This window comes from Peromyscus maniculatus, chromosome 2 (assembly GCF_049852395.1).
Source record: "Peromyscus maniculatus bairdii isolate BWxNUB_F1_BW_parent chromosome 2, HU_Pman_BW_mat_3.1, whole genome shotgun sequence".
In the NCBI taxonomy this organism is placed as follows: domain Eukaryota; kingdom Metazoa; phylum Chordata; class Mammalia; order Rodentia; family Cricetidae; genus Peromyscus; species Peromyscus maniculatus.
The window spans coordinates 157,020,957-157,048,696 of record NC_134853.1 but is presented as its reverse complement, the minus strand read 5'-3'; the positions used below and the strand labels follow the sequence as shown (position 1 = coordinate 157,048,696).

General features: G+C 50.1%; 1 protein-coding gene across 1 annotated transcript; it reads left to right on the top strand.

The window, feature by feature from the left end:
• Window positions 1–219: 219 nt before the first annotated feature.
• Window positions 220–27,740, top strand: Cda (cytidine deaminase). The gene is made up of 4 exons (XM_042272159.2): window positions 220–568; window positions 14,126–14,237; window positions 23,174–23,231; window positions 27,254–27,740. Exons 1-4 carry the CDS (start codon window positions 415–417, stop codon window positions 27,368–27,370), a joined length of 441 nt encoding a protein of 146 aa, XP_042128093.1. The 5' UTR covers window positions 220–414; the 3' UTR covers window positions 27,371–27,740.

The following is a 27,740-nucleotide window of genomic DNA, read 5'->3' as shown; positions in this document are numbered from 1 at the left end:
GGACACTTTGAGCTTTGGCCTCAGGTCACACAGACCCACCCAGAATCCTCCTCCCTTGGACGGGGTGTCTACAGCCATCCACTGAATTGGCACCCGCCCTGTGACCCACTCATGATCTGTGTTGGCAGCGAGTGAAGTTCTTAAAGGAGACTGACTCACTCGTGGGCACCACACATCGGTCCACCCTGGGACTCCCCAGCTCAGTCCTAAGGGCCATATCTTCGGAGCCTCAGCCCTGGGAGCCTCCCTGCCAAGTCCTGGCCAGCATCCCACCAGCTTGGGAGCCTCTAGGTCTCTGGACTCGCGCAGGGACACACCCCGGGGGAGGAGCCACCTCTCCTGGCCAGTGCAGGCAGCCAGCCAGCATCGGCTTCCTCTCCTCTGCTGCAACCAGCTCACCCACGCCGGACCGACATGGCCCAGGAACGCCCCTCCTGTGCCGTGGAGCCCGAGCACGTCCAGCGGCTGCTGCTGTCCTCTTATGAGGCCAAGAAGTCAGCCTACTGCCCCTACAGCCGCTTCCCTGTTGGGGCTGCCCTGCTCACCGGGGACGGGAGGATCTTCTCTGGTAAGGGCTGGCTCCGTGGTCCCCTCCCTGACATCCTGCATGGGACCCAGAGTGGAGAGTAGAGCCACGCGGTCCCCTCCTCACTGGGCTTCTCAGGCTTCCCGCCCAGGCTGTGGGGCAACTCAGCTGTTTGTTCTTCTACACAGTGCATCTCTGTTCTTAGAAGTCTGGGGTGGGGAAGGGAGTTTGCAGGTGAGGCTGGAGGGAGCGGCCAAAATCAAACGCACTCAGGACCCGCAGGGCAGGAGAGGATTATCCGTTTCAGAACGTCCTGTATGCCTGGTATTCACCTGATTTTCAGCAAATTCTTCCTCTGACCTCCTGGTCTAGGTTAGATCCATATTTAGATGAAGAAGCTGAGGCCAAGAGACAGGTCCTAAGTCACAGGAGGCCCTGGTGATGGGAGCTGGGGCTGGGGCCCTCCAGGGTCTCACCTTCTTCCTGCACATTGGGTGCTAAGAACGACTGATGAGGAGCGGGCATCCGGCGGACAGCATCTTAGAGGAGAGGATCCAGGCACAGTGTGGGTGTCCAGCAGTCTGCACTGAGTTAACACGTATCTGCCCTGAGCTCATTCTTTAGATTCTGGTTTTATAGACACCAGAATGGGCTGCAGGTGGCTGAGGGGTGCTTGCTCACATGCACAAGGGTCTGGGTTTGGGGCGAGGGCAAGAGGAGAGGAAAGAGGAGGAAGGGAAGGAAAGAGGGAGGGAAGGAAGGATCTTGGTAAACTTAAGAACACTCTAGTTGGGATATGTCACGGACAGGAAGCAACAACAGTGCCCCTTTGTAAGTCTTGGTGACTAAGGTTCTGTGGTTTTCCTGAATCACCTGGGCATTGTGTGACACTCTTCATAGGGAGCCTATGACAGACCAAGACACAGATACCTCCAAAGGCCAACTTGGTGAACCAGTGAGATTTATTGGGGTTGCTTACAGTAATATGGGTGAGGGATCACTTACAGGAGCAGAAATGACTCACAGACAGCTGCATCACCAAGGCCCACCCAGCATGGGTGACAGCTCACAAAGCTGGGAACCTGGAGCACAAGGCACAGCCTGCAGGCAGCTCCACAGGTTGGAATGTCCTTTTCATGTGCCTGTTCTAAACCTCTTTCAGACAGCTGGCCTGGTCTTAGAGTCTTCTTTGAAAGTTAGCTCTCTTCATCTGAGAGGGACTCTCATTTTTTATTGTTTACTCTGGCAGGGAGGGGCCCAGTTAATCTGGTCAGTTTCAGGAACTTCCTGAAGTTGTTCTGAGTTCATCTCCAGATGGGCTTTATGGAGTACATGAGTTTGTAGAATCAGGAAGAAGAGGAAAGAGATCTGGGGTGATCTGTCAGTCATTAAAGTGCTGATCTCCAGAATCCACATAAAAAGCCAGGTACGGTGGCTCTCACTTATAATCCCAGTTCTGGGTAGATGGAGACAGATGGATTTGGGGGCTCTCTGGCCAGATAGCCTAGCCTAATTGGCAAGCGCCAGAATAGTGAGAGACTGTCTCAAAGAACAAGGTGGATGGTGTCTGAGGAATGATCCCTGAAGTTGACCTAGTCTGGTCTCTATACACACACACACCTGTACACACACACACCTGTACACACACACACACACACACACACACACACACACACACACACACACACACACACACCGGGAGGAGGGTGAGGAAGAAGAGGTGGTGTTTTGAGAGATACAGGATGGAATGAAAGGGAAGGCTTCGGCCCACAATTTTTCAGCCAGATGGGGCAGGGGAATGATAAGGTAAATGGCCAAAGGCATTGCTGGGTTGTGCTGGGAATGAGGTAGGCAGGGACCAAGAGCAAAGTTAGAAGCTACAATAGAATAAGGAGAACTCTGTAAACCGGATATGGGAGACCTCTTGAAATCCCACAGCCAGTGCAGCCGGGAGGCAGATGAGTGTCCCGGGCGTCAATCAGGAAGCTTTTCCTTGTCAGTGACAAGCCTGCAGGGTCCCTCCAATTTCAGGGCAGACTGGCTCAGGAACTCAGGTGCCATTCTTTGTTTTTTTGAGACAAGGTTTCTCTGGGTAACACTGGCTGTCCCAGAACTCACTCCATAGATCAGGCTGGCCTCAAACTCACAGAGATCCCCTGCCTCTGCCTCCCTAGTGCTGGGATTAAAGGTGTGCACCACTACACCCAGCCTGCCGCATGTCATTCTGATGGGTGTTTGCTTTCTGTTACCTGGCAGGTGGGTCTCTATCCCCTAGGGAACAAGACTACAAGCAGCCTCTGCTCTTCGTTCTGACAGCCATGGCACCTCACTTTAGACCTCATTCCAAACTCACGCTCTTTGGGCTGATCCTCACTGCAGGGTGGACATGCAGAAATGTTACCGCTGAACTGAGTGAGGGTCCTTTTGTCCACTGGGATGGAGAAATCACAAGTAGACAAGGAGGGATACTCTTTTAGCTTCTTAGTGCTGGGTCCCCTAGTGCCCAAAGTTTGTGGTGTGGACAGAGGGACAGAAGGGCTTAGCACTCCAAGTCCAGAGAATGAGTGTGCGTGGCTCCCCACCCTAAAACTCAGAGACTTAGTTTCAGCCGCTCACACGGGAGGCTCACGGCTCTGGGCTTTGACTGCCCATAGCCTGGCCAGTGCTCAGCAGCCAGTGAGTTCCGATATGGCACCTTTGGCTTATTTAAGGTTTGTCCACTACTTAGAGCTCTGAAGCCTGAGGCAGGTAGTACTTCATCCTGGCTTTTCCCTCAAGCTTCTTTCTGCCTTCTCCACACTCTTCCTCATTGTCCCGGCTCCCCTGAAACGCTTCAGCCACCTTTTCTGTCCTTTAGCGTCACAGCCGCCACCACTGTTTTTCTTGTCTTTTCTTTGCATGACCGACTCATCTTGCTCTACCAGTGATAGCAAGCGTCTCTACCTGTCACAAATACTGCAAGAAGGCATACACACACACACACACACACACACACACACACACACACACAAACCCTCAATATAAGCCTTTCATCCACAGACTCAGGAGGAGGTAGGTTTTCACAGGTGTGACGTGCAAACTGAAACACACCAACCACAGCCACTCCAGGTTTTATCAAGACCAATGTCAGCCCTCCCATCTGTCAATCACAAGCCTTCTTGAGTCATCAAGGGAGTGTCCCTTTTTTTTGGTTTTTTGAGACAGGATTTCTCTGTGTACCTTTTGGAACCTGTCCTGGAACTCACTCTGTAGACCAGGCTGGCCTCGAACTCACAGAGATTCACCTGCGTCTGCCTCCCGAGTGCTGGGATTAAAGGCGTGTGGCCGCCACCACCACCACCACCACCACCACCACCACCACCACCACCACCACCACCACCACCACCTGGCTGGGAGTGTCCCTCTTTTGAACTTTATGGGTAAGAGCCTCTGCAGGGTCCACAGAAGGCAGAGGTGGTCACTGGAAGAGTTGTAGGTCGAGGGGCAGGTGTGTCCAACCTTTTGACATTACAAATGAATGTTGTAATTTACATAACAAAACACACACACACACACACACACACACACACACACAAATCTCTCTCTTTCTCTCTTTGGTTTTTCAAGACTGGGTTTCACTGTGTAGCCCTGTCTGTCCTGGAACTCACTCTGTAGACCAGGCTGGCCTCGAGCTCACAGAGATCGGCCTGCCTCTGCCCCCCGAGTGCTGTCATCAAAGGCATGAGCCACCACCACCTGGCCAAAAAAAAAATGTTTTTTAGAGATTTTTTTTTTTATTGTATATGTCTGTCAGTCTGTTTTGTGTGTCTATGAGTCTGTGTGTGGGTATGAACAGTGAGTGCAAGGACCCAAAGAGGCCAGAAGGCATCAGATCCCCTAGACCTGGAGCTACAGGAGGCTGTGAGCTGGCTGATGTATGCACTGGGTACCAGACTCTGGTTTTCTGCAAGGGTGGTATGTACTTTTAGGCACTGGGCTGTCGGTTCAGCCCAAAAAACCTTATAATGCTTTCAAAGGCTACAGTTTTATGTTGGGCCACCAAGCCTAGCCATCCTTGGCTGCAGGCAACCACACGCTGCCCATGGCTATAGGTTGGATGTGTCTGAAAGTTCAGAGGCGTGTCTCACCTGGAGTAAAGGTTTCCAGCTGAGGAACGTGACCTGAAGCCGTAGTCATGCCTTCAGTGGGCGTGGTTAAGCTAGGCTTTGCAGCTAGGGTGCACGTTTCTCTGAAGAGTTCCTGCTCTAGAATGCTGGAAAGAAGGGAGGGTCTGCTGAATGGTGAGCATTCCTGACAGCTTCCCTCATTCACAGAGAAACATCAAAGTAGGCTCCCAGAAAGAACCTGAAATCTCAATACAAAACTAATAATCTCAACAGCGTTTAAAAGAAAAAAAAAAAAGTGTGTGTGTGTAGTTGGGCGTAGTGGCGCACATCTTTGATCCCAGCACTCAGGCAGAGGTTAGCAGATCTCTGTGGGCTCAAGGTCAGTCTGATCCACAGAGTGAGTTCCTGGGCGATATAGTGAGAATCCTGTCTCAAAAAAAACCAAACAGATTCTTTAGTGGGGTACAGTGGCACATGCCTTTAATCCCAGCATGAGGGAGGCAGAGGCAGGTAGATCTCTGAGTTTGAGGCCAGCCTGGTCTACAGAGTGAGTTCCAGGGTAGCCAGAGCTACACAGAAAATCCTGTCTCAAGAAACAAAACCAAAAATAAAACAACAGAAAAGTGTTTGTGTGGTATGCATGAATGTTTATATGTGTGTTCAGGTGCATGTGGAGGCCTGAGGCAGACACCAGGGGTCTTCATCCCTGTCTCCCTTACTCACTGGGGGCAGGGTCTTGCTCACAGAACCCAGAGCTCACCACATTTTAGTCTAGCTAGCTAGCCTGCTCTGGAGACCCCAAATCTACCTTCTGAGTGGGTGCTGGAATTACAGAGAGGCTGCCCACCTGCCATTTACACGGTGTTGAGATTCAAACCCTGGTCCTCATGCTTGCACTGACGCCTTCTTTAGGCACCAAACCATCTCCCCACACGTTACAAGTATTTAGCCTCTGCCCCAGGGACCTAGGCTCCTCTAACTGTCTCTGAAGAGAAAGAATTTTTGTCAGAGGTGAACAAATGGAAGACCTTAGCGGAAGTCCTGGATCTCTTTCCTCATGACTGAAAGGGGCCAGGTGAATAAACGGAGGGCCCATGAAATCAGGCAGGGTTTGCGGGGAAGGGGTCTCCAAGCAACCAGAGGAAACCGTGGAGCATCATGGGGTGAATGGAGAGATTAGGGAGCAGAAAGGGCACGGCCCACTGGGTTTGTAACTTACAGCGGGAGGTGTGTGCTCAGCTCCAATAAACAAAAGCCCAGGCTCTCGGCAGCACGAGAAGGTGGCATCCCACGAAATTCAAAAGCGAGTCTGCCCGCTGACAGCCTTGCTACCACCACCTCAGAATAAGTTACTCCCGACCCCGGCTAGGGCCCCTCACAGATGGACCACCAGGCGTGGCAGTTGATAACTACGGTTGTGTTGCAGTGATGTACCCACTGGCAACCTTCTGCAGTCGCTGGTGAGGAGAGCGAGGCAGACAGGGAGGAAGAGCTGGGGCGGAGATGGACACAGGTGTCAGGACAGGAGGAGTGAGACACGGACGGGCTGGGCAAATGGAGCCCATCTTCATCCCACACAGGGAAGATGCTCCACCTGTGTTCCTGGATGGCCAGGTGAAGCTGGGTAAAGGAGAAGCAGAGAGGACCACTCAGAGCCCTAGGCACATTTCAGGAAGTGTCTCTGTCCTCCTGTGCTCCAGGTGATGAGGCCACCACAGCACCAGAAAAATCTTAAGATATGCCCCAATAAAGACTTGCTTGTGGTTCCTGCCAACTTTTTGCAGGTACCATCTAAGGCAGTGGTTCTCAGCCTTCCTAAGGCTGCGACCTTTTAATACAGTTCCTCATGCTGTGGTGACCCCAGCCATTAAGTTATTCCATTGCTACTTCATAACTGTAATTTTGCTATTGTTGTGAATTATAATGTAAGTATCTGTGTTTTCCAATGGTCTTAGGCGACCCCTGTGAAGGGGTCACGAACCACAGGTTGAGAACCACTGACTTAAAGAGGAGCTTTTTTCTTTAGTGTGTGACCTTGGGACACTGCTGTCCCCTCTCCTCTACTCACCCACCATTTAGGAAAGAAGCAGCTTTGCTGGATGGAGATGATGCTAGGACCTTAAATTCAATCCCCATGTAAAAAAGTCACGCCCAGTGGTGCATGCCTTTAATCCCAGCACTGGGAAGGCAGAGGCAGGAGGATCTCTGTTCGTTCGAGGCCAGCCTGGTCTACAGAGTGAGTTCCAGGGTACCCAGGGCTACACAGAGAAACTCTGTCAAGAGAGAAAGCGGACGGGGCGGGGGGTGGGGTGGGGGGGAACCTCGGGTAACCCCCCCAGCTCTGCTCTCTCCTCTGGGCAAGTCATCCCATTGGGAGCCTCTACTTGCTGGTGTGGTGGAAGCGCCCTACCCTGGCACCAAAACAAATACCATGGCAAATAAGCATGACCCTTTGGATGGGACAGACCAGCATATACATCCTGACTCCTGGCTTTTCCCTTCTGTAACTGGGATTCATAATGGTACCAACCTGGCTCAGGAAAGGACTCACTGACATAGAGAAGCCGAAGTGCTCCAGAGGCCTGGTGGGTGTGTGCTGAGGCCATGGGGAACTCCAACAATCTCATCTTAGAGCCAGAGACGGTAACTTAGCTTCTCTCCAGCCTGTCTCTCATGTGGAGATGACGGTGGCCTGTTTTGTGTCTGTAGGGAAGCAAAACAAGACTGGAGGTCTTTCAGGAAGGGTGTGTGTGTGTGTGTGTGTGTGTGTATACACACACACATATATGTATATGTATACATATATATATATATGTATGTATATCATGATTTGGAATTTAAGATTATGGAGTTTTCTGGAAGCCCTGAATGCAGTTGTTTTCATTTCAGAAATCTGGCTCTGGAGCTGTACGTTCCACTTGTTCAATATTAGTAAATCATTTTAACTCAAGTCACTAGAGCCAAAGGCCACAGCCTGGGGAACATTGACAATGTACATCGATAGTCTCACAGTAGACAAGTCTGGAGGCTCACAAGTCCAAGGTGAACATGCCAGCAGATTTAGTTCTTGGTGAGGGCCAGCTTCCAGTCTTGGCTACCTTCTCTTGATGTCCTTGCATGGTGGGAGAGAGCAACCTGGTGTCTTCTAGGGCACCTTGTGGGTCTATCCTCCGTTATCCCATCATGGGAGCACCACCCTCAAAACTTCATACAAGTCTAGTCACTTGCCAAGGCCTCTCCCTGTTGGTGCACACCTTAAATCCCAGCACTCTGGAGGCAGAGCCTGTTCTTTTTTTGTTTGTTTGTTTTTTTGTTTTTCGAGACAGGGTTTCTCTGTGTAGCTTTGCACCTTTCCTGGAACTCACTTGGTAGCCCAGGCTGGCCTCAAACTCACAGAGATCCGCCTGCCTCTGCCTCCCAAGTGCTGGGATTAAAGGCGTGCGACATCACCACCTGGCCAGCCTGTTCTATAGAAGGAGTTCCAGGGCAGCCTGGGCTACACAGAGAAACTCTGTCTCAAAAAACCAAAGCAAACAAACAAAAACAAAAAACCACCAATGCTGGTTAGAGCTTCAACGAGGGAATCAGGGAGGCATGTAGACATTCAGGCTGTGGCAGTGGCTGAGAACCTTGCTGACCCTCAACCGTGGACATCTACGACAGCACCACAGACCAAGATTGTCCTCACAAATTCACTTCAGAGTTAAATAACAGGAAGATGGTTTCAGTCAAGACGCTCCATGAAGAAAGTTAAAGCTGGGCGATTGGACAGCGAGGGTGGGAGATGGAAGATGGAGGAAGAAAAGTAGCAGGTTCGGGAGGGTTGTCAGGGAAGACTTCTGACGAAGCCGAGTGGGGGCAGCCACGAATCCGGTATCCGAGGACAGAATCACAGCACATTAGGAGAAAGGTGTTAATTGGCTTTATCTGGGGTTCTAACAGTTATTTTATTAGTGTTGATATTATATTAGTATTAGTAATAGTGTGTTCATGGGCTGGAGAGATGGCTCATTGGTTAAGAGCACATATTGCTCTTGCAAAGACATTCGGTTCCCAGCACCCATATCAGTGACTCATAACCCCCTGTAACCCTAGCTCCAGGGGATCTAATGCCTCTGACTTTCTGGTACACGTGTGTGCACATACCCCTGAGGACACCTGCACATACATGCACATATCCACACACATACACATTCTTCTTAAAAGTCAAGATAAAATCTAAACAAATAATAATTAGTAGAGTGCTCTGGAAGCTGGAGATGGAGCTTGGTTAGTAGAGCACTTGTTTGCCTAGCATGCGCCAAGCCCTGGGTTTGGTCCCCAGCACCATGCATGTGCACACCCCAAAAACAAAACTCAGGAGGAGCGTTGTTATGACACTTTTCCTGGGAAAATGTAACACACATCTACTGAACCCAGATAGGGAACCCATGACAGACCAAAGTACAGAGACCACCAAAGTTTAACTTGATGAGCCCGTGAGTTTAATAAGGGTTACTTAGAAGAACATGGGTGTGGGGTTACTTATAGGAGCAGAAATTTCTCAAAAACAGCTGCACCACCAAAGCCCATCCCAGCATGGCAACAGCTCACAAAGCTGGGAACCTGGAGCACACTGCACATCTTGCACAGGGCTCAACCCGTTGGAGTGTCCTTTCCAGGGGTTTCAGTTGGTCCAAACCTCTTCCAGGCAGCTCCATTTGTCGGAGAGTGATTCTCAGCATGCTTTGCTCTTTACTCTTGGGGAGGGAGGGGCCTAGTGAATCGCGTCAGTTTCAGGGACTTCCTGAAGCTAGTCTGAGTTGTTGACTTGCTGTCTTAATGAACTTTTCAGGAGAATGGAATGCTTCAGTCGGGGAGGAAGGTGGGAAGTGATTGAGATAGACTCCCAACATCAGCCTCTGAACAAGTGTGCACACATATGCATGTACATGCATACGTATATACAGACATGTACACGCACACACTAAGAAAATAAAAAAGGAGGAGGAAGTGATATCAAGATGTCAAAAAGCAGTCACTGTTCACTGAAGTCCACCTGTAGTACCACAGTGTACATAACTTAGGTAAAGGCAGGTTTCTGGGTCATCCTTAACTACTTACCTAGTTGACTTAACTAGGTTGAGAGAGAGAGAGAGAAAAGAAAAAGCGTATGTAGGTGAGCAGAGCGGAGGTGGCTGGTTTGTAGGCAGAGAAAGGCTGAAGCAGAAACACAGGCAAAGCCTGACTGGCCCTTTTCAGTCACTTTCCCGGGGGGGGGGGGGGGGGGTTGCGTTGTTGGTGGGGTGCGGTGTCCCACAGTCTTGCAGCGTGTAATCAAATACAGTTGACTTTACAGTAAAGGTTTCTATGTTGTGTAATTTCACATTTATTCTCAGGCTAGTTGGAAAAAGGAAAGAGCTGCTGGTCATAAAATTTCATTGTTCTGCTATTTTTTTGGTGAAAACTGATTCAGTGAAGGTTTGCTTTGGCTCCTAGCTCTGCAGGTCCCTGTCCAAGGTCCAGCAGCCCTGCGCTCTGGGCCTCTGGCCAGGGCCACACACATAACACAGAAGCTCCCCCACAGGCCAAAAGCAGCAAGACAAACAGTTGGTTCCCCATAATCCCCAGGGAGGACGCTCCCTACTGACCTAAGAAGCCCCCACAAGGTCCCACCTCTTACCAGGACACAGAACCTCCCAATAGTGCCACCCTGGGGAGTACTAAGACTTTGGGGGACACTCAGCACCTAAACCATAGCGGAAAGACCAAGACAATAGACAACAGAAAAATAAAACAAACAAGATGAAGTTACTCCAAGTTTGATAAGTATTTTTCTTTTTTTGACATAGGGTCTCATGAAGCCCAGGCTAGCTTCCAACTCTATGTAGCTAAGGCTGGCCTTGCGATCCTTTTGCCTCCATCTGTCAATTTCTGGAACTGCAAGTGTGCACTGCTCTATCTGTCTCTCCTGACTTCTAAGAAGGTCAGATGAGAACTTCATTTTGATTTGGCGACATGGAAGTTCTCAGCACGGGTGACATCATTTGAGGTTCAGTACCTGAAGGGGACTGCCACACAGCAGGGGCTCCCTCGCAGACCCCGCCTTACGCACAAACCACATCCAAACACCTGTTTTCACAGACAGCTCCTTTATGAAGCAGGGAAGGAAAGTTAAAGTGGCCGATTTCTGACTCAGACAGAAAACAGCAGCAGATGACCTTGTAGGTATCATTTGAAGAGGAGAAAGAGGGGAGGTCTGGGTTAGAACGGGCTAGGGTGTGGTGGTGAAGGAGACAGGGGATGAGGGAGAAGGGGAAGGGGACAAGGGAGAGGGGTAGGGATGTTTGTCCCGGAGAGACAAAGGGCTGCCTTTGGACAGAGGGAGGACAGACGTGGCACATAGGCAAATGGCATTTATAAAGGTAAAATGAGAACCCCCACATTAGGATGAGGTGTTTAATTTTGATTGGACAGGTTAATTAGGTGAACCAAAGGGGGCTTCTGATAGCTGGACTTTGGTAGTCAGCCTCAGGAGAAGGAAGTGACCAGATAAGGGAAGAGACCTTGGTGACTAGCTTCAGGAATGTTCTCGGGGTGTTTGAGATCCTGAATCATGGCTGCATTCCTTGGCTTCTTCATGACTGCAGTGACAGAGATACACGTGAACTAAAGGTGTATCTAACTAAACTACACGTGAACATGTAGACTAAAGAAATGCATGCGCTCACATAAGCACATGGTGGAAGGAAGTGGAGAAGAGCCGGGCCTCGAGGACATCTGCACAGGCACAGAGCTTTCCTTGTCCCTCATTCGTCTGTGCAAAGGCTCTCTAACGGTCCCTTCCAGAACAAACGGGAATGTGGCCATCCTCAGCGCTGTTTCAGGGCAGAACAGAAGGTCTACACAGAGAAGAACCCTGATTGGCCAGTTTGGTCAGATGCTCATCTGTAGGCCAGCTGGTAGGAGGATCATGTGAGAAATGATGGCTGCTTCTGTTTGAATACCTGCTGGAAATGAGGTGACCCTTTATAAAATGGAGAAGAAGAGCCTGGAGAGATGAGTCCATCCAGAAAGTGCTTGCTCATGTGAAAAGCTGGCATGGAAGTGTGTACCTCTTGTCCCAGATCAGGGCAGGCAAAGACAGGCAGTGGGGTCCCTGGGCTTGATGGCCACCCAGACTAGATGCATTGAGGAGCTCCAGGTCTAGTAAGAGATTCCTGTCTTAAAAAAAAAATAACAATAGTGCCGAACAATGGTGGCACACGCCTTTAATCCCAGCACTCGGGAGGCAGAGCTAGGAGGATCTCTGTGAGTTCGAGGCCAGCCTGGTTTAGAGAGCGAGATCCAGGACAGGCACCAAAACAACACAGAGAAACCCTGTCTCTGGGGGGAAAATAACAATAGTCAATAAATAAAGAAAGGTTAGGGTTGGAGAGGTGGCTTAGCAGCTCATAGCGCCAACCGCTCTTGCAGAGGACCTGAATTTGGTACCCAGCTCCCTTGTCAGACAGTTCACAACCGTCTGTAACTCCAGCTCCAGGGGATCAGACACCCCGTTCTGAACTCCACAGGCAGCTGCACTCACATGTGCATAGACGCCCCCATACTTGTATACACATAATCATAAGTAAGGTGGGAAGTGATTGAGGTAGACTCCCAACATCAACCTCTGAACAAGTGTGCACACATATGTATGTACATGCATACATATATACAGACATGTACACGCACACACTAACAAAATAAAAAAGGAGGAGGAAGTGATATCAAGATGTCAAAAACAGTCACTGTTCACTGAAGTCCACCCGTAGTACCACAGTGTACACCTGCCCTTCTTCCCCGATATAGGGACCTGTCACTACCTGGCAACTCCGAGCAAGCCCCAGCCTGGCCATGAAACACGCTGGCCTTTCTCCCAGGAGACTTTACAGCTATGGCTAGTGACAGCCATCAGTTCTGGACCATGGATTCTTACAGTCCCAAGAGCTATGAGCTACATAATACATGTATTCGCTCCCGATATGCTGACATAGATCATGAAGGAACAGGAAAATCCAGGAGAAGACACTGACTTTGGCAACAGCCCTATGTTCAGTGACTTCTCTTACAGCTTCCACATCTAATACACACTTAGGGACAAAATACCACAGCATCATAAAGAACACTCGGACTCACACATGGGTAGCATGCCAGGCAGGAACAAATACAGACCCGGTACCTGCAGGAAGATGGTGCCTATCTCTCTCTCCTTGGCAGACCAGGAGGGGGCTGCAGTCCAGGCTGGTGGGCTGCATTGCTCTCTGCTGCAAGGCTGTTCTGGAAATGAGAACCCTGTCCAAGGGTCCCCCGTACACACTAGAGTGTGCCCTCACGCACAGGTTCAAACGGGGGTCCCTAGCTTAGCTCTCTGGGAACCTCTTCCTTGGTCACATCATCACTGGTGACACACTTGCTAAGAGTGTTGGGGAGCTGGAAGGATGGCTCAGAAGTTAAGAACACTGGCTGCTCTCATAGAGGCCCTGGTTCAGTCCCCAGCACCCACACGGTGACTCACAACCATCTGTAACTCCAGTTCCAATGGATCCAGCACCCTCTGTGGTCACCAGGCACACATGTAGTGTTCATACATACATGTAGGCAAAACATACACATAAAATAAAAAATGAGTAAGATAAAAAACAAAAGCGTTCAGACCCATGCCGGCCCTCCCTGTCACTTCCATCTCTTAGATCCAGACCTGAGGCTTCTATGTTTTCTCCTCTGCACACTGGAATGCAATCCATCTCTTCACACTCTGCCACAATCAACTCTGTTGACTTTGTCAAGCCTCAGCATCTCTCTTCGCCTTGACCTTGACCTTAGGGGTGATGAGGCTACTCACCGGCCCAGTTGCGGTGTCTTCTGCCTGGAAACCAGGATGAGACCTTAGGGAAACAAAGACGTGAGCATTCTCGGAAAATCCACTCCACAGTGTGCCCCGGTGTCCCTCAGTGCTTCTGGACACATCGCCCCTCCCTGGCCTGGATTAGGGGAGTGACCTTCTTAGGGTTTGGTTTCTATGGCTGTGATAAAGACCACGAACAAAGCAACTTGGGGAGGGCAGGGTCCACTTCACCCACATTTTCACATCCTAGTCCATCACTAAGGGGAGTCAGAGCAGGAACTCAAGGCAGGAACTGGAGAAGAAGCCACGGTTGGGGTGCTGGGGGGCGGGGTAGTGCTTACAGGCTTGCTCCTCATAGCTTGCTCAGCCTGCTTTCTTAAAGTACTCAAGACCACCAGCCCACAGGTGGCACCACCCACAGTGAGCTTGGGCCTTCCCACATCAATCACCAATCAAGAAAATGCCCCCGAGGCTTGCTGGTATGGGCATTTTCTCAACTAGAGTTCTATTTTCCCAAATGACTCTATCTTGTGTCAAGTTGATATAAAAGCACAAGGGACCTCTTACAACATCCACGTCAGGAAACAGCTCTGTTGCCTGTACCACTGGTCTCTTCTCTCCACTCAGGTTGCAACATAGAAAACGCCTGCTACCCACTGGGTGTGTGCGCCGAGCGGACTGCCATCCAGAAGGCCATCTCAGAAGGATACAAGGAGTTCAAGGCTATTGCTATCTCCAGGTGAGTGGGATAGGCCCGATAGGCAGAACATCATTCCCCCAGCTAACATTTCCCAGTACACAACTCATTCATTCATTCATTCATTCATTCATTCATTCACCAGACCCCTATCTAATGCACATGTTCTTCTTGGCAGACATGGGTAGGCCCTGTGGCTGAGTGCTAGGGATAAGGAGGTAAGTGAGAAATAGTCTGAGGCTGAGGACATGGTTTAGTTGGTACAGTGCTTGCCTAGTGTGCAAAGACCCTGGGTTTGACCCCAGCATCAAATAAAACTAGATATAGTTGCACACCCCTAGAATCCCAGCACTCAGAAGATAGAGGCGGGACGATTAGAAGTTCAAGGTCGGCCTTGGCTGAATAGTGAGTTCAAGGTCAGCCTTGGCTATTTGAGACCTTGTCTCAAAAACGTCAGTGGGATGGGGGTGGGGGAAGCTGGGTCCGTGAGTGGCACACTTGATGCATACGCTTGAGGACTTGAGTTCAGATCCTGCACAAGGTAAAAAGAGTCATGGTGGTTGGCACCTGTGACCCCAGCGCTGGGCAGGCGGAGACGGGCTGATCCCTGGAGCTGGCTGGCCAGCCAGTCTAAAGAGTGAGCTCCGGGGTCAGTGAAAGAACACCTTTCAAAAAATAAGATAGGGGCTGGAGAGATGGCTCAGGGGTTAAGAGCGCTGGCTGCTCTTCCCGAGAACCTGAGGTTTGGTTCCCAGCACTGACATGGTAGCTTACAACCATCTGTAACTCCAGGCCCACAAAGTCCAACTCCCAATTTTGGTCTCTGCAGGTGTCAGAACATGCACGTGGCACATAGACATCCATGCAAGCAAAATACTCACACACATAAAATAAAACAATTAAATATATACATACATATATATAAGATATATGTACAAATATATATGGGGGATAGTAACTGAGGAAGACATCTGGAATTGACATCTGGTCTCCATACATGCATGCACACAAACCTGCATGCACATATACAGGAACACATAGATAACATAAACACAAGGAAAGATAATAATAAAACAAATGGACTCAATCAGTGTTAGCATAACGGGAGGCAGCCCAGAACTCCACCAGTAGCTTAAAGCCCTTCCTTAAACTTTTAGTAGCTTCCATATTGGTAAAGCCAAATTCTTGGCTTTGCTGAGGAAAAGCATTTTAAGACAAATCACTGCAAAGTGGAATTGGAGTTTATTGAAAAAAAACATTTAAAATGCTTCTTAGATTTATTTTATGCGGATAGGTGTTTTTCGTGAATGTTATGTATTTCTGTACACCACACGCAGGCCTGGTGCCTGAGGTCAGAAGAGGACATCGGATCACCTGGGACTGGAGTTACACATGGTTGTGACGCACCATGTGGGCGCTGGGAATCAAACCTAGGTCCTCTGCAATAACCACAACAAGGGCTCCTAACCACTGAGCCATCTCTCCGGTCCTTTAAAAGAGGTTTCGAATGTGGACTTTAAGCCTAAGAGTTAATAGAAAGAGAGGTGCCCAGGGGGAGAGTGGGACATACCGAGAGCCGGTGTGGGCTTCTCAAAGGAAATTTGAACTGTGTTGTCCCAGTGGTGACAATATGAGAGATTTGGAAGCTTTGGGATCTCATCATTCAGGCTGGTTTCTAGGGGCTCCTCCCTCCCTCTAATTTTCTCTCTCTCTTTTCTTTCTTTTTTGTTGTTGGTTTGTTTGTTTGTTTATTTGGAGACAAGGTCTCACTGTACAGCCCTGGCTGCCTACATAGCTATGAAACTCACTGTAGACCAGGCTGGCATCGAACTCAGAGGTCCACCTGCCTCTGCCTCCCTTGGACTAGAGGTGTGTGCCATGCCTGGCGCATTCTTGATTCTCAGCTGCTGAGAAGCTTCAGACTCCTGAGTGAGTGGCCCCGATTCCCTTTCATGTCCCTATCATTTTCCCTGTCTTTCTGGTCTGCCTCAGACTCCATCCTTGGGGTTAGCTAACAGAGCAGGTAGACCCGGGGTGACTCTGCCACAGCAGATATGTTTCTATCCCAACAACATCAAGTACAGTAGAAAGACACTGCCTGTTCACACAGAAACAGCCAGAGGACCTGGAAGTCACTTGGTTGGTGTAGACTCCCTTCCACCACCCCACCTTTTTTTAAAATTATTTATTTTATTACATGTGTATTGGTGTTTTGCCTGCACTGGAGTTACAGATAGTTGTAAGCTGCCTTGTGGATGCTGGGAATTGAACCTGGGTCCTTTAGAAGAACAGTCAGTGCTCTCAACCTCTGAGCCATCTCTCCAGTCCCCAACCACCCCACTTTTATAGACAAAAAAATAAACAAAGCCCTGAGGCCTGAGAAGTTAAGGGACTTTCTCAGGAGTTAGCGGTGAAGCTGGGACAAAATCCAGGTCTTACAGTCAGAGTCCAGGGCACAGTCCACTGTGTTGTATTATGCCAGGAGGCCAGACACTGTTCCCTGCTCTCCTTAAGTGGGTCCAGAACCAGCTGTTCAGCTCTGCTAACTTCAGAAGGCAGCACCCAGGCACAGGTGTTAAAACCAGGGTCTAAAACCGGGCTGGGGCCGTGACCCGGTTACGGTCATGTGAGCACTGACTCTGACTACGTTTCAGGCTAACCCAACTCCAGCTAGGATCTGGCTGGATAAGAATTCTAGTCACGGGCTGGCTCAGAGGTTAAGAGCACTGGCTGTTAAGAGCGCTGGCTGTTCTTCCAGAAGTCCTGGCTCACAACCATCTATAATGAGATCTGGTGTCCTCTTATGGTATGCAGGCAGAACACTATATACATGATAAATAAATAAATATCTCCAGCCAATGCTGTCTCCTCCAAGGGGAGTGTGGTGGGGTCCTGTTGGTGCTGGACCTAGACTGTGTGGCTAAGACCAAAGCCTGTGTGAATGGGTCCCATTACTGATTTAGAGCCCAACAATTCAATGCTTTTGTGGTGAGTTGCATTGGGGTGCCCCTTTTATGTTGACCAGGCAGAAGTAACCTTGGCAAATTATTTGTTGAGGAAGCTGACAGAGAAAACAGTGAACCCAGCCAGCGGAGCCGCTGACCAGGCATCAGTCTTTAGCAGTGTAGGATACGGAGTCTGGAAGAATCATTTCTTCCTGTGAGGGGAGTTGCAGCCTGGTAGAGAAACAGGGGCTGAGAGCAAAGCTGACATGGCCTGTAAACCAGGAAGGACTTCGTGGCTTTTCCAAAACCCTGTGCTCTGTCCTGGTCCGGCCCGGAGGGGTCCAGAGTACCTGGGTGCCATGTTAGAGTGACTGGAGGCAGATATGCCCCGGAGAACCGAGGCGGTGATTCCCAGCTTTCTCTGGAGCCGAGCGCTGTCCAAGCTTCTCTTCGGCTTCCGGAGAATAAACGAGGCTGTGCTAGGAACATTTTGTGCAGCTGAGGACAGATTGGGATGTGCATTGCACTTTATGAAGAAATGGGGAGAAATAACTCAAAGCTGGGCCAAGAAAGTAATGATGTTCTGGGGAAGAGAGCAGAATGGTACAGTAGCCTGCTGGCTCTGTTAGCATTTGCCCAGTGAAAGGCTTTTTCTCTTGCCCATCACCTGCTTTTAAATACGACCAATGGGGTCGTGCTATGATGGGCAGATGTCCTCATTCGACACCGGCAGTTTCCAGCACCCAACTGGCCTACTCTGGATTTTTAACCGTAACCATATCCCCCAGCCAGCAATACAGTCATTACCATACTAATGACTTATTAAATGAGAACATGGATTTAGAAGAGGAATGGGAAATGCCAGCCAGCTCTTATTGACAAAGAACAGGGCTGAGCAGTCCAGTCCCCTCCCTGGGATCACAAAGGATGGAGATGTGTGGGCGTTGGCAGAGCCAGGTAAGATTCTGGGGCCTCTCTGGACTCCTAGCCTCAGTCCTCAGAGTCCATAGGCTTCTGGCTTACCAAGCTGAGCATGACCTTAGTGTGTAACCAAGGTCTGTACAAACCACAGGAAACCCTTGATCTCCAGTAAAAAGAACCCAGGTGTGGTGGTTTGAAAGAAAATGGTCCCCAAAGGGAGTGGCGCTATTTGGAAGTGTGGCCTTGTTGGAGGAAGTGTTCACTGTGGAGGCAGGCTTTGAGGTCTCCTATGCTCAAGCTACACCCAGTGTCACAGACCACTTCCTGTTGCCTGCAAGAGGTAGGACTCTCAGCTACTTCTCCAGCACCATGTCAGCCTGCACACCAACATGCTCCCCGCCATGATAATGGACAAAACCTCTGAACTACAAGCCAGCCACCCCAGTTAAATGCTTTCCTCTGTAAGAGTTGCTGTGGTCATGGTGTCTCTTCGCAGCAGTAGAAACCCTAACTGAGACAGCAGGGGCAGAGAATCAGGAAAGCGTGTGTGTGTGGGGGGGGGGGCTGTCCAGATGCAGCCAGCGTGTCTGGGGGTTAGTGCTCACTCTTGACAGCGATGTTGAGTGACACTGAAAGCCCCCACTCCAGGGTCCCTGAGCCCAGGTTTCAGTCCTTCCCACTGTCCACCTGAGGGATTTAAAAACCTCCAAACCTGGCTTTTTTATTTTACTTTATTTTTTTAGACTAAGTCTCATGTGAGCTAGGCTGGCCTCGAACTCACTTTGTAACTGAAGCTGTGACCCTGAAATTCTAATCTTCCTGCCTTCACCTCTTCAGTGCTGGGCTTGTGGGTATGTACCATCATTCCTGCTTTTTATGTGACACAAACCCTGGTCTCTTGCCGTATAGTCAACCCAGCTATGATCCCAGTCCTCAGCCTGGCTGTTTTTTGTTTTGTTTTGTTTTTTTCAAGACGGGGTTTCTCTGTGTAGCCCTGGCTGTCCTGGAACTCACTCTGTAGACCAGGCTGGCCTTGAACTCACAGGGATCCACCTGGCTCTGCCTCCCGAGTGCTGGGATTAAAGGCCTGTGCTACCATGGCCCATCATCAGCCTCGCTTTTTACGCTGAAAAATTCCTGAGAGGAATAGTACTCTGCTGGGCTGTTGACAGCCACATGAAATGACTTCTGTGAGCTCCCTAGCACATGGCTCATCATCAAGGAGAGCCACAGTTGTGGAGTTATCCTTATGACTTCTGCAGGCTGCAAGGAAAGCAAAGGCAGAATGCATGGGTTCTGAGTTCAAATCCTGATTCTGCCCTTGACCGGCTCTGTGACCCTGACTAAGTCGCTTCTTTCATGATCTCTAACATGTAATAAGAGCCTGCACAGCCGGGGGGGGGGGGGGGGGGGGAGGGGGGTGGCGCACGCCTTTAATCCCAGCACTGGAGAGGCTGAGGCAGGTGGATCTCTGTGAGTTGGAAGCCAGCCTGGTCTACAGAATGAGTTCCAGGACAAGCTCCAAAGCTACACAGAGAAACCTTGTCTTGAAAAACCAAAACCAAAAAAGAAAGAGCCTGCTCACAGGCTCACATCTTTCAGGGCATTGGGGGATTAAATGAGCCGGTTGGCTGGCTCCTCAAGAGCCTAAGCTTAGCATTTGGCAAGGCAGTTCCAGGTAAAGTGAGCCATTGTTCTTCTCGGAGTCCCTGGGGTGCAAAGCTCCAAACTTTCTGTGGTTGAAATTAAAGCTTCCCCAGCAGGATGCAGGACTCCTGACTCAGACCACCTTGTCCAGAGAAGAAAGACAGGGCTGTGTCGCAAAGGGTCTCACCGCCTGTGGAAGGGAGGCTGAGTTCCCTGGGCAACTTCTCCTTGTCTCACCCACAGTCTGTCTTTGTAACTGCATTTCTTTTTTTTTTCTTTTCTTTCTTTCTTTCTTTCTTTCTTTCTTTCTTTCTTTCTTTCTTTCTTTCTTTCTTTCTTTCTTTCTTTCTTTCTTTCCTTCCTTCCTTCCTTCCTTCCTTCCTTCCTTCCTTCCTTCCTAACTTCCTTCCTTCCTTCCTTCCTTTCTTTCTTTCTTTCTTTCTTTCTTTCTTTCTTTCTTTCTTTCTTTCTTTCTTTCTTTTAATTTTTCGAGACAGGGTTTCTCTGTGTTGACTGTCCTGGATCTCGCTATGTAGACCAGGCTGGCCTCGAACTCACAGAGATCCGCCTGCCTCTGCCTCCCAAGTGCCGTGATTAAACGTGTGTGCCCCTGCCGCCCGGCTTGTAACTGCATTTCCCGACTGCTTTGTTCCACTAGCCGGGTGGTGAGGGGCCTGAGGCAGGGGCACTCTGAGGGTCTCTTTGCCACGACTGCCTGGCTTAGAGCAGGCCCTAGATCAACACAGGAAGAAGGAAACAAAACATAAGATGATAAATTGGTAACACCTGCCACCCAGAAACCGCATGGGTGAACTTGATTCACAGAGTGCCCTGGACAGGGCCCCCCATTCCCTCAGGTTCCCATGGGTTTTCTTCTGAAGCAGGAAGTCTTCTCAGGGAGAACCCTACGTTTTCATGGAGCAGAACCATTTTTTTGTTTGTTTTGTTTTGTTTTGTTTTGTTTCATTTTGTTTTTTTGAGACAGGGTTTCTTTTTGTAGTTTTGGTGCCTGTCCTGGATCTCGCTCTGTAGACTAGGCTGGCCTTGAACTCACGAAGATCCGCCTGGCTCTGCCTCCTAAGTTCTGGGATTAAAGGCGTGCGCCACCGCCGCCCAGCCAGAACCATTTTTTGGTTTGCCAGGCACAATAGAGAACTCCTTTAATTCCAGCACTTAAGAGGCAGAGGCAGGTGGATCTCTGAGAGTCCGAGGCCAGCCTGCTCTACAGAGTGAGTTCCAGGACAGCCAGTGCTACAGAATGAGACCATGTCTCAAAAAAATTAATTAATTAATTAAGATAAAATGTAAAACGAACATTCTTTGGACCCTCAGCTCTAACTCAGTCTTTGCAGAATCTAAAAGCTGGCCCCTGATTGCTCTGACCCGTCTTTGTCTGCCTCCACATGGTCCTTGCCGCCTGGGGAGCTGGCCTTGTCCTCTCATTAGTCTAGAAAGTCCTGATCACAGTGGATGTGTGCGTCTTGTTCATTATCGTACCCCTAGCACTGGTGGCAGTCCAAAGTGCCAGGCACACGGTAAGTGGTCAATAAGTATTTGTCATCTGAAATGAGCCGGCTGGCGCCTATAGAACCCTTTGCAGGGAGCTCAGTGTGCTAGGCACACAGTACACAGCACAGCAGCTACTGTTAACACACAGTCAGATTAATTACCAACAGCACAGCGCACTGGGTATGTAATAAAACTACCTGATAAAGTACTGAAATTCTGACAGAGATTGCCTGTGGGAGGGAACAGATGTGCAGAAATTAACCCAGGCAATAACAATATAGCATTCGGAGGCTTATAAAACCCTGGGGCTGGAGATTTAGCTGAGTTGGAAGAGCGTCTACCGAGCATGTTCAAAGCCCTGGCGCCCATCCCCAGCACGGCATAAAACCAGGATGGTGGTGCATGCTTGCAATGCACGAACTCAGGAGATGGAAGCAGGAGGCTCACAAGGTCAGGGTCATCCTCGGCTATGTGACAAGTCGGAGGCCAGCCTGGGCTACATGAGATCCTGTCTCAAAACTAAAGTTTACACATCCTTTAGACATGTTATCTCATTTTGTTGAAATCCTACCAAGTAGAGGACATTGTTACCCACGTGTTACAGACAAAGGAACAATCCCTGAATGACTTAAGATGACTCAGAGCCACACAGTGAACAAAACAGGGAGTTGGCCGAGAGTCAGAATTCAAATCCCATGTTCTTCTAGAGCAGTCACAAAGCTGTGGGCTCAGAAGGGCAGGGACGGTGGCGGCAGGCACCGAGGCCCCTACAGTCAAATCCGTGTTCTCCAAGCACCATCCTTTGTCCTCCGTCCAAGCCAGAGGACTGCTCAAAGGTGCCTGAATTCTCACAAGCAACCCTGGCTGGAAGCATGTGTCTGTCTCTGTCTCTCTAGATGCCAGGAGCCCATTTCTTCTCTGATACACATACATGGTATTCGTCCATGCCCAGGGCCTTCGTGTGTAATCTTTCTTCCATTCCCTTTTCTTCCTTCCTTCCTTCCTTCCTTCCTTCCTTCCTTCCTTCCTTTCTTTCTTTCTTTCTTCCATTCCCTTTTCTTTCTTTCTTTTCACAGACACTTTTACATATGTGGGGTGTGTGTGTGTGTGTGTGTGTGTGTGTGTGTGTGTGTGTGTGTGTGCCCAAGGAGGACACATGAAGGTTTCAACTTCTCTAGAGCTCCAGATGGTTGTGAACCACCCCGTGAGTGCTGAGAATAGAACTCAGGTCCCCTGGAAAAGTAACACGTGCTCTTAACCACTGAGCCATCTCTCCAGTCCCCCCCCCCAGCCTCTCTCTTACATTTATTTCTTTAAAACACAGAACGCCCCGTCCCCAGACTTTAGAATCAACATTCTGTTATCCATCTCACCAAATCTATGACCTCACCAGTGAAACCGCTACCCCGATACACCACTTGTTCTGAAAATTAAACCAAATGACATAGTTAAATGCCTGGGACGGTGATTTTTCACTAAATGGGAATGCGTGGCTCTCTTCCTCCTGTGAGGACAGGCTGATGCCTCCTTCTGTGTGAGACATTGTCTCGCTCCAGTGGTGGGCTTATTACTGCGCATTCTTAATGCATTTTACTTAAAATAATAAGTCATCCTGTTTTGTGTCACCCACTGGGCCGAGCCCTCCTATGAAGGACGGAGACAAGCTCTCCTTCGCCCCATCTCCTGGAGTGTGGGTGACAAGACAGCTAAGTGCCCCTTAAACATTCATGAGCGCACTGATGAGGACAGCGTTGCCACTGCGGCTCTGCTTTCGGAAGCGTGGCCGGCTGCCAAGTCGCCTTCCCAGCTCCCAGGACATAATGCTTCTGGGAATCAGGAGTTGTCTGATGGGGTGTGACCTGATTTGCAGCAGGACAGGGCCTCAGCCTGTGAATCTCAGCCAGTGGCCAAAAGCCTTGTGATAGACTGCTCTGATCCAGTCTTTGTTTTCCCTAGTGACCTACAGGAGGAGTTCATCTCTCCGTGCGGAGCCTGCCGACAGGTCATGAGAGAGGTAAGAGCTTGGGTCCTCCCTGCAAAGCAAGCCTGAGGTCTCTGAGGGCCCACACCAGACTGCCAGCGTGGACAGTTACTGTCCGGGCTACTCAGCTGGTTGACTCCCGAGGCCTTCCCGGGTTCACGTGAGTCACTGGAGATGAACCCCTTTTCAACATACACATACTGACCACTCTCTGTTGTTGATGCCAGGCATTGAGCCAGCTCTGGGGATAAGCCAGGCCAGGCTTGCCCTCACTGAGCTTCGAGCAGCTGTGGGAAAATACAGGAAGAGAAGTCGGGGGAGAGAGGGGCAGCAGAGAACAGAGAACAATGAACTTCAGCCTGCAGGCCAACCCCAGCACGCTTTTTGATTGTAGATAAGTCTGGTAGGGGCACAGCTATGCCCAGTCGCTGCTGCATTGGCGGCGACCACTCTGGCCCTGTGGTAGCAGGGCTGAGCAGTTACAGGAAGGCCACACAGCCTGGGAACCCCAAACACTTCCTATTTGTCCTTTGTCAGCAAAAGCTTTGCCAGCTTCTGCTCCAGGTGGCTCTAGAGAAGGAGAATTCTAGCCAGAAGGGCAGGCGGGTTTCACACCAGCCCAGATGTTTGCTGTGTGATGAACAGCAGAGGGGCAAAGGGCAGGGGTGGGCAGAGCATGGGATGTAGGCTCACAGGCATGGGCTAGGACCCACTCACACGCTGTACCCGCCAGGGAACAGAGGGCATGTTTATTCCAGAATCAAGGGAACCGAGTTATATGCTTAAAAAGGACAAAAAGGAGGCTGGCGAGATGGCTCAGAGGTTAGGAGCACTGGCTCCTCTTCCAGAGGTCTTGAGTTCAATACCCAGCAACCACATGGTGGCTCACAATCATCAATAGTGAGATCTGGCGCCCTCTTCTGACCACAGGCATACATGCCATGCCAGCAGAACACTGTTTACATAATAAATAAATCTTAAAAAAAAAAAAAAAAAATGTACACTGACCAGAAATGGAAAGTCAGTGGGAAAAAAATGATAAAAATGGCAAGTTTTACCTAATGTGTATTTTACTACTGGTTTCGGGAAATCAAAAAATGATTTGGACGGTGGGATGGATGGATGGTTGGTTTTGCTGTCCTGGGGATAGATGGAACCCAGGGCCCGGTATGTGCTAGACAAATACTCTACACCGAGCTACGGCCCATCCCTGACCATGGGTACTCATTCAGGCCCAGGAGAGCTTCTGATGTTAATGTGTGCATTGGGGGATTGAGCCGAGAGGACTTAACTATTCTCAGAGAAGCCTGTGCCCTCTATAATCTCCCCAAATGAAAGCCACGAGCCCAGAGACTCCCAAGCATGGCCCTTGAGCTGTATAGCTTCTTATGAGAATACTCAGAACCTGGCAGCTCCATCAGCCCCACCCTAGCTCAGGATAGAAACAGCTGTCATCATTTTTTTTTTCCAAGACAGAGTTTCTCTGTGTAGCCCTGGCCATCCTGGAACTAACTCTGTAGACCAGGCTGGCCTCGAACTTACAAAGATCCACCTGCCTCTGCCTCCCAAGCGCTGGGATTAAAGGTGTGTGCCCGGCTCAGCTGTCATCATTTTTATCTCCAGTAACGCCAAAGGAGAGCGACCAGCCCATGAGGGGCTGGTATCAACGGCAGCCAAAGCTGACTCCAGACTCCCTGCCTCTGCCTCCTACATCCACTCCTGGGCCACATGCACAGGAAAGTCTGTGGGGTTTTGCCACAGGGTGGGTGTGTGCTGCTGTGTGTTCTGGGAGCATTCCTGCTTTGGAACTCTCGCTGGGAGAAGGGCTGGTTTATCTGTCTTGTGTTTCCTAGCCCTGTACTTCACAGAGCTCATCTCCCAAGTCCAGATGGAGAAGCCACCCCAGACGCATTTCTTTCCCACAGTGAATTTCACCTCACCACCCAGGGGTGGTGAGCACAGCTGCCTAGTGCAGTGACCGCGTCTGAGGATTCCATCAGCGTGCACCAAATCGCTGGCTCCCAAGGCCCCACCTTGACCCATTTGCTTATGGCCATTTCCTCCAAACAGATTAGATGCTGGCAAAGGAGGGAGGGAGGGAGAGAGACAGACAGAGAGAGAGAGAAAGAAAAATATCTGGAGGGGAGAGGGAAACACGAAACCAAATGTGAACAGTGAGCCATGGGCCTGGGAACCAGGAACCTGGCATCTAAACCCACCCACATCTAGCTCACACCCTTAACCTCAGGCACAACCTGCCAAGCAGGAGAATTTCCTCCCTTGAAACCTTAATTCTGGAAACCTCCAAAGATTGATAGTGTCTGGTAACAGCTCAGTGATTCAGACAGATGTGTGGAAGAACAGGAGGCCATGGACTAGCCTTGACTGGCAGCCCACACATCAGTCACGATGCCACAGCCTCTGTGAACTGGGCACCTACTAAGTGCCAGGGTGTGTGAGTCTCACCATGCCTGCCAGGAAGAAGCTGGGTCTGTCGACTCCGTCTCTATCACTGACTTAACTCTCCACCTACCCACCCCCACCCCAATACCCTTTTCTATCACTAAACACCTCATAGATGAAGACAGTGAGTCCCAGAGGACCCACAGCAAGGTGGAGCGTGGGAGAAAGTTCTGAAGATGTGTTCATCTTTGCTGATGTATTAGTTACTTTCCTAATGCTGTGATAAACCACTATGATCAAAGCAATTTAAGAAAAAATGGTTATTTGGGGCTTATGGCTCCAGAGGGTGAGGGGCCATAATGGGAGGGACAGTAGATGGCAGGTATGGTGGCCGGAGCTGGAAGCTGAAGGCTCACATCTAGAACAGGAAGCAGGAAACAGTGAGTGTGCTGGAAACCATGGATTCTGAAACCTCAAAGCCTGCTACCAGTGGCACTTCCGGCAAGGCCACACTCCCTAAACCTCCCCAAACAGGCCTACCAGCTGGGGACCAAGTGTCCAAATGAGACACCACTTCCAAACCACCACAGCTGACTTGATTGCACGAAGCCTCAGTTTCTTCAACAGTAAAAGGAATACAATGATAGCAACCACCTCCATGGGTAGACAATGCTATACTGCAAGTGTAGTATGTTGAGAGTCAGCAAACAGACACAAACTCCTCCTGGAATGAGGCACAAAGGGGAACCTGTAAGGGGCAGTAGATGCTGGCTGTCAGTGTCATTGAAGAAGGAAGCCTAGCTCTGGGGCATAGAGTTTTTTAAATTTATTTTTAATTATGTCTGTGTGTCTGTGTGGGGGTATGTGCATTCCAACACAGTGGCCCACAATGGCCAGAAGCATCAGATCTAGAGCCGGAGTTACAGGAAATTGTGAGCTTCCCAGTGCACGACCTGGAACTCAAGCTTGGCTCCTCTTCGAGAGGACTGTGTGCTTTTAACCACTGAGCCATCTCTCCAGCCCAAGGTGGAGGTACTTCAACAGCCGCTAGGAAGATGGCTCATTTGTGTGCAACCTTGAGGACCGGAGTTTGCATCCCCGGAAACCTAAGTAACCGTGAGGTGGTCTAGGCAGACACCTGCAATCCCGGTCTTTGAAGGCAGAGACGGGATCTCCAGAGCAAGCTGGCTGGACCAGCCCTATGGGTGAGCTCTGGGTTTGATGGAGAGACCCTGCCTCAGTGAATAAGATAGAAGAGCCATAGAGGATGGATTCGAGACCCAACCCTTGAGTTTCCACATGCATGTGCTCCCATGTGTGCCCCCCTCCCCCAGCGTGCATACACACACATGAATTCCACACATACATGAAAATGGAGAAAAGGTATTCGTTTTACGAAAGCTCTTGGGGGCATCCCCTAGGGAATGCTCATGGCCAGTTGACAACAGGCCGTGGACTGTGCTGTTGACCAGTGCTTTTCCCCTGATTCCTCCTCAGGCTCTATGAACCAGGTGTAATTATTGTTACTCACATTTGACAGGAGAGGAAACTGAGGCACAGAGGACCATTAGACAGAAAACAGTAGAGTCAGCCCGTGCCTTCCGTTGCCCTCAGTCCCCTGGCCTCTCACACAATTTTGCTCTCTTTTCCAGTTTGGCACCGACTGGGCCGTGTACATGACCAAGCCAGATGGCACATACGTAGTCAGGACAGTCCGGGAGCTGCTGCCGGCCTCATTCGGGCCTGAAGACCTGCAGAAGGTTCAGTGAAGCTAAAGGATAGAATGCCTGCCTGTGTGGGCCTGGGCTCCCTACCTAAGGGCCAGGTCCTGGAAGATTTCATAATGATGCTGTCCCTGGCTGGGCCTGGAGACACCTGCCGCCTGGGTGGTCCCAAATGGCTAGGCAAGGGTGACCTTGATTCACACACACCACAGTCTCCCCTAGAGTGATGGAAGCTATCACTCAGCCTGAGCCAAAGCCTGCATCCTCCTGGAGACTGGGATCACTCCACCCCACCTCTCCCTCCTGCAGGCCCTGACATTCCAGGCCTGGCCTGCCTCCCTGCCAGCCTCTCAAGGTGCTGTCCTGTTCCGTGTGACTTTTCTGATTAAAAACCACAGAACATCCTGACTGAGAA

Bases quoted from the DNA above. Each gene is read 5' to 3' on its own strand.
- Cda (XM_042272159.2), top strand. From the start codon at position 415: ATGGCCCAGGAACGCCCCTCCTGTGCCGTGGAGCCCGAGCACGTCCAG. The intron at 14,238-23,173 runs GTGAGTGGGATA...TGTTTTCCCTAG, and splicing joins AAGGCTATTGCTATCTCCAG to TGACCTACAGGAGGAGTTCA. The intron at 23,232-27,253 runs GTAAGAGCTTGG...TCTCTTTTCCAG, and splicing joins GCCGACAGGTCATGAGAGAG to TTTGGCACCGACTGGGCCGT.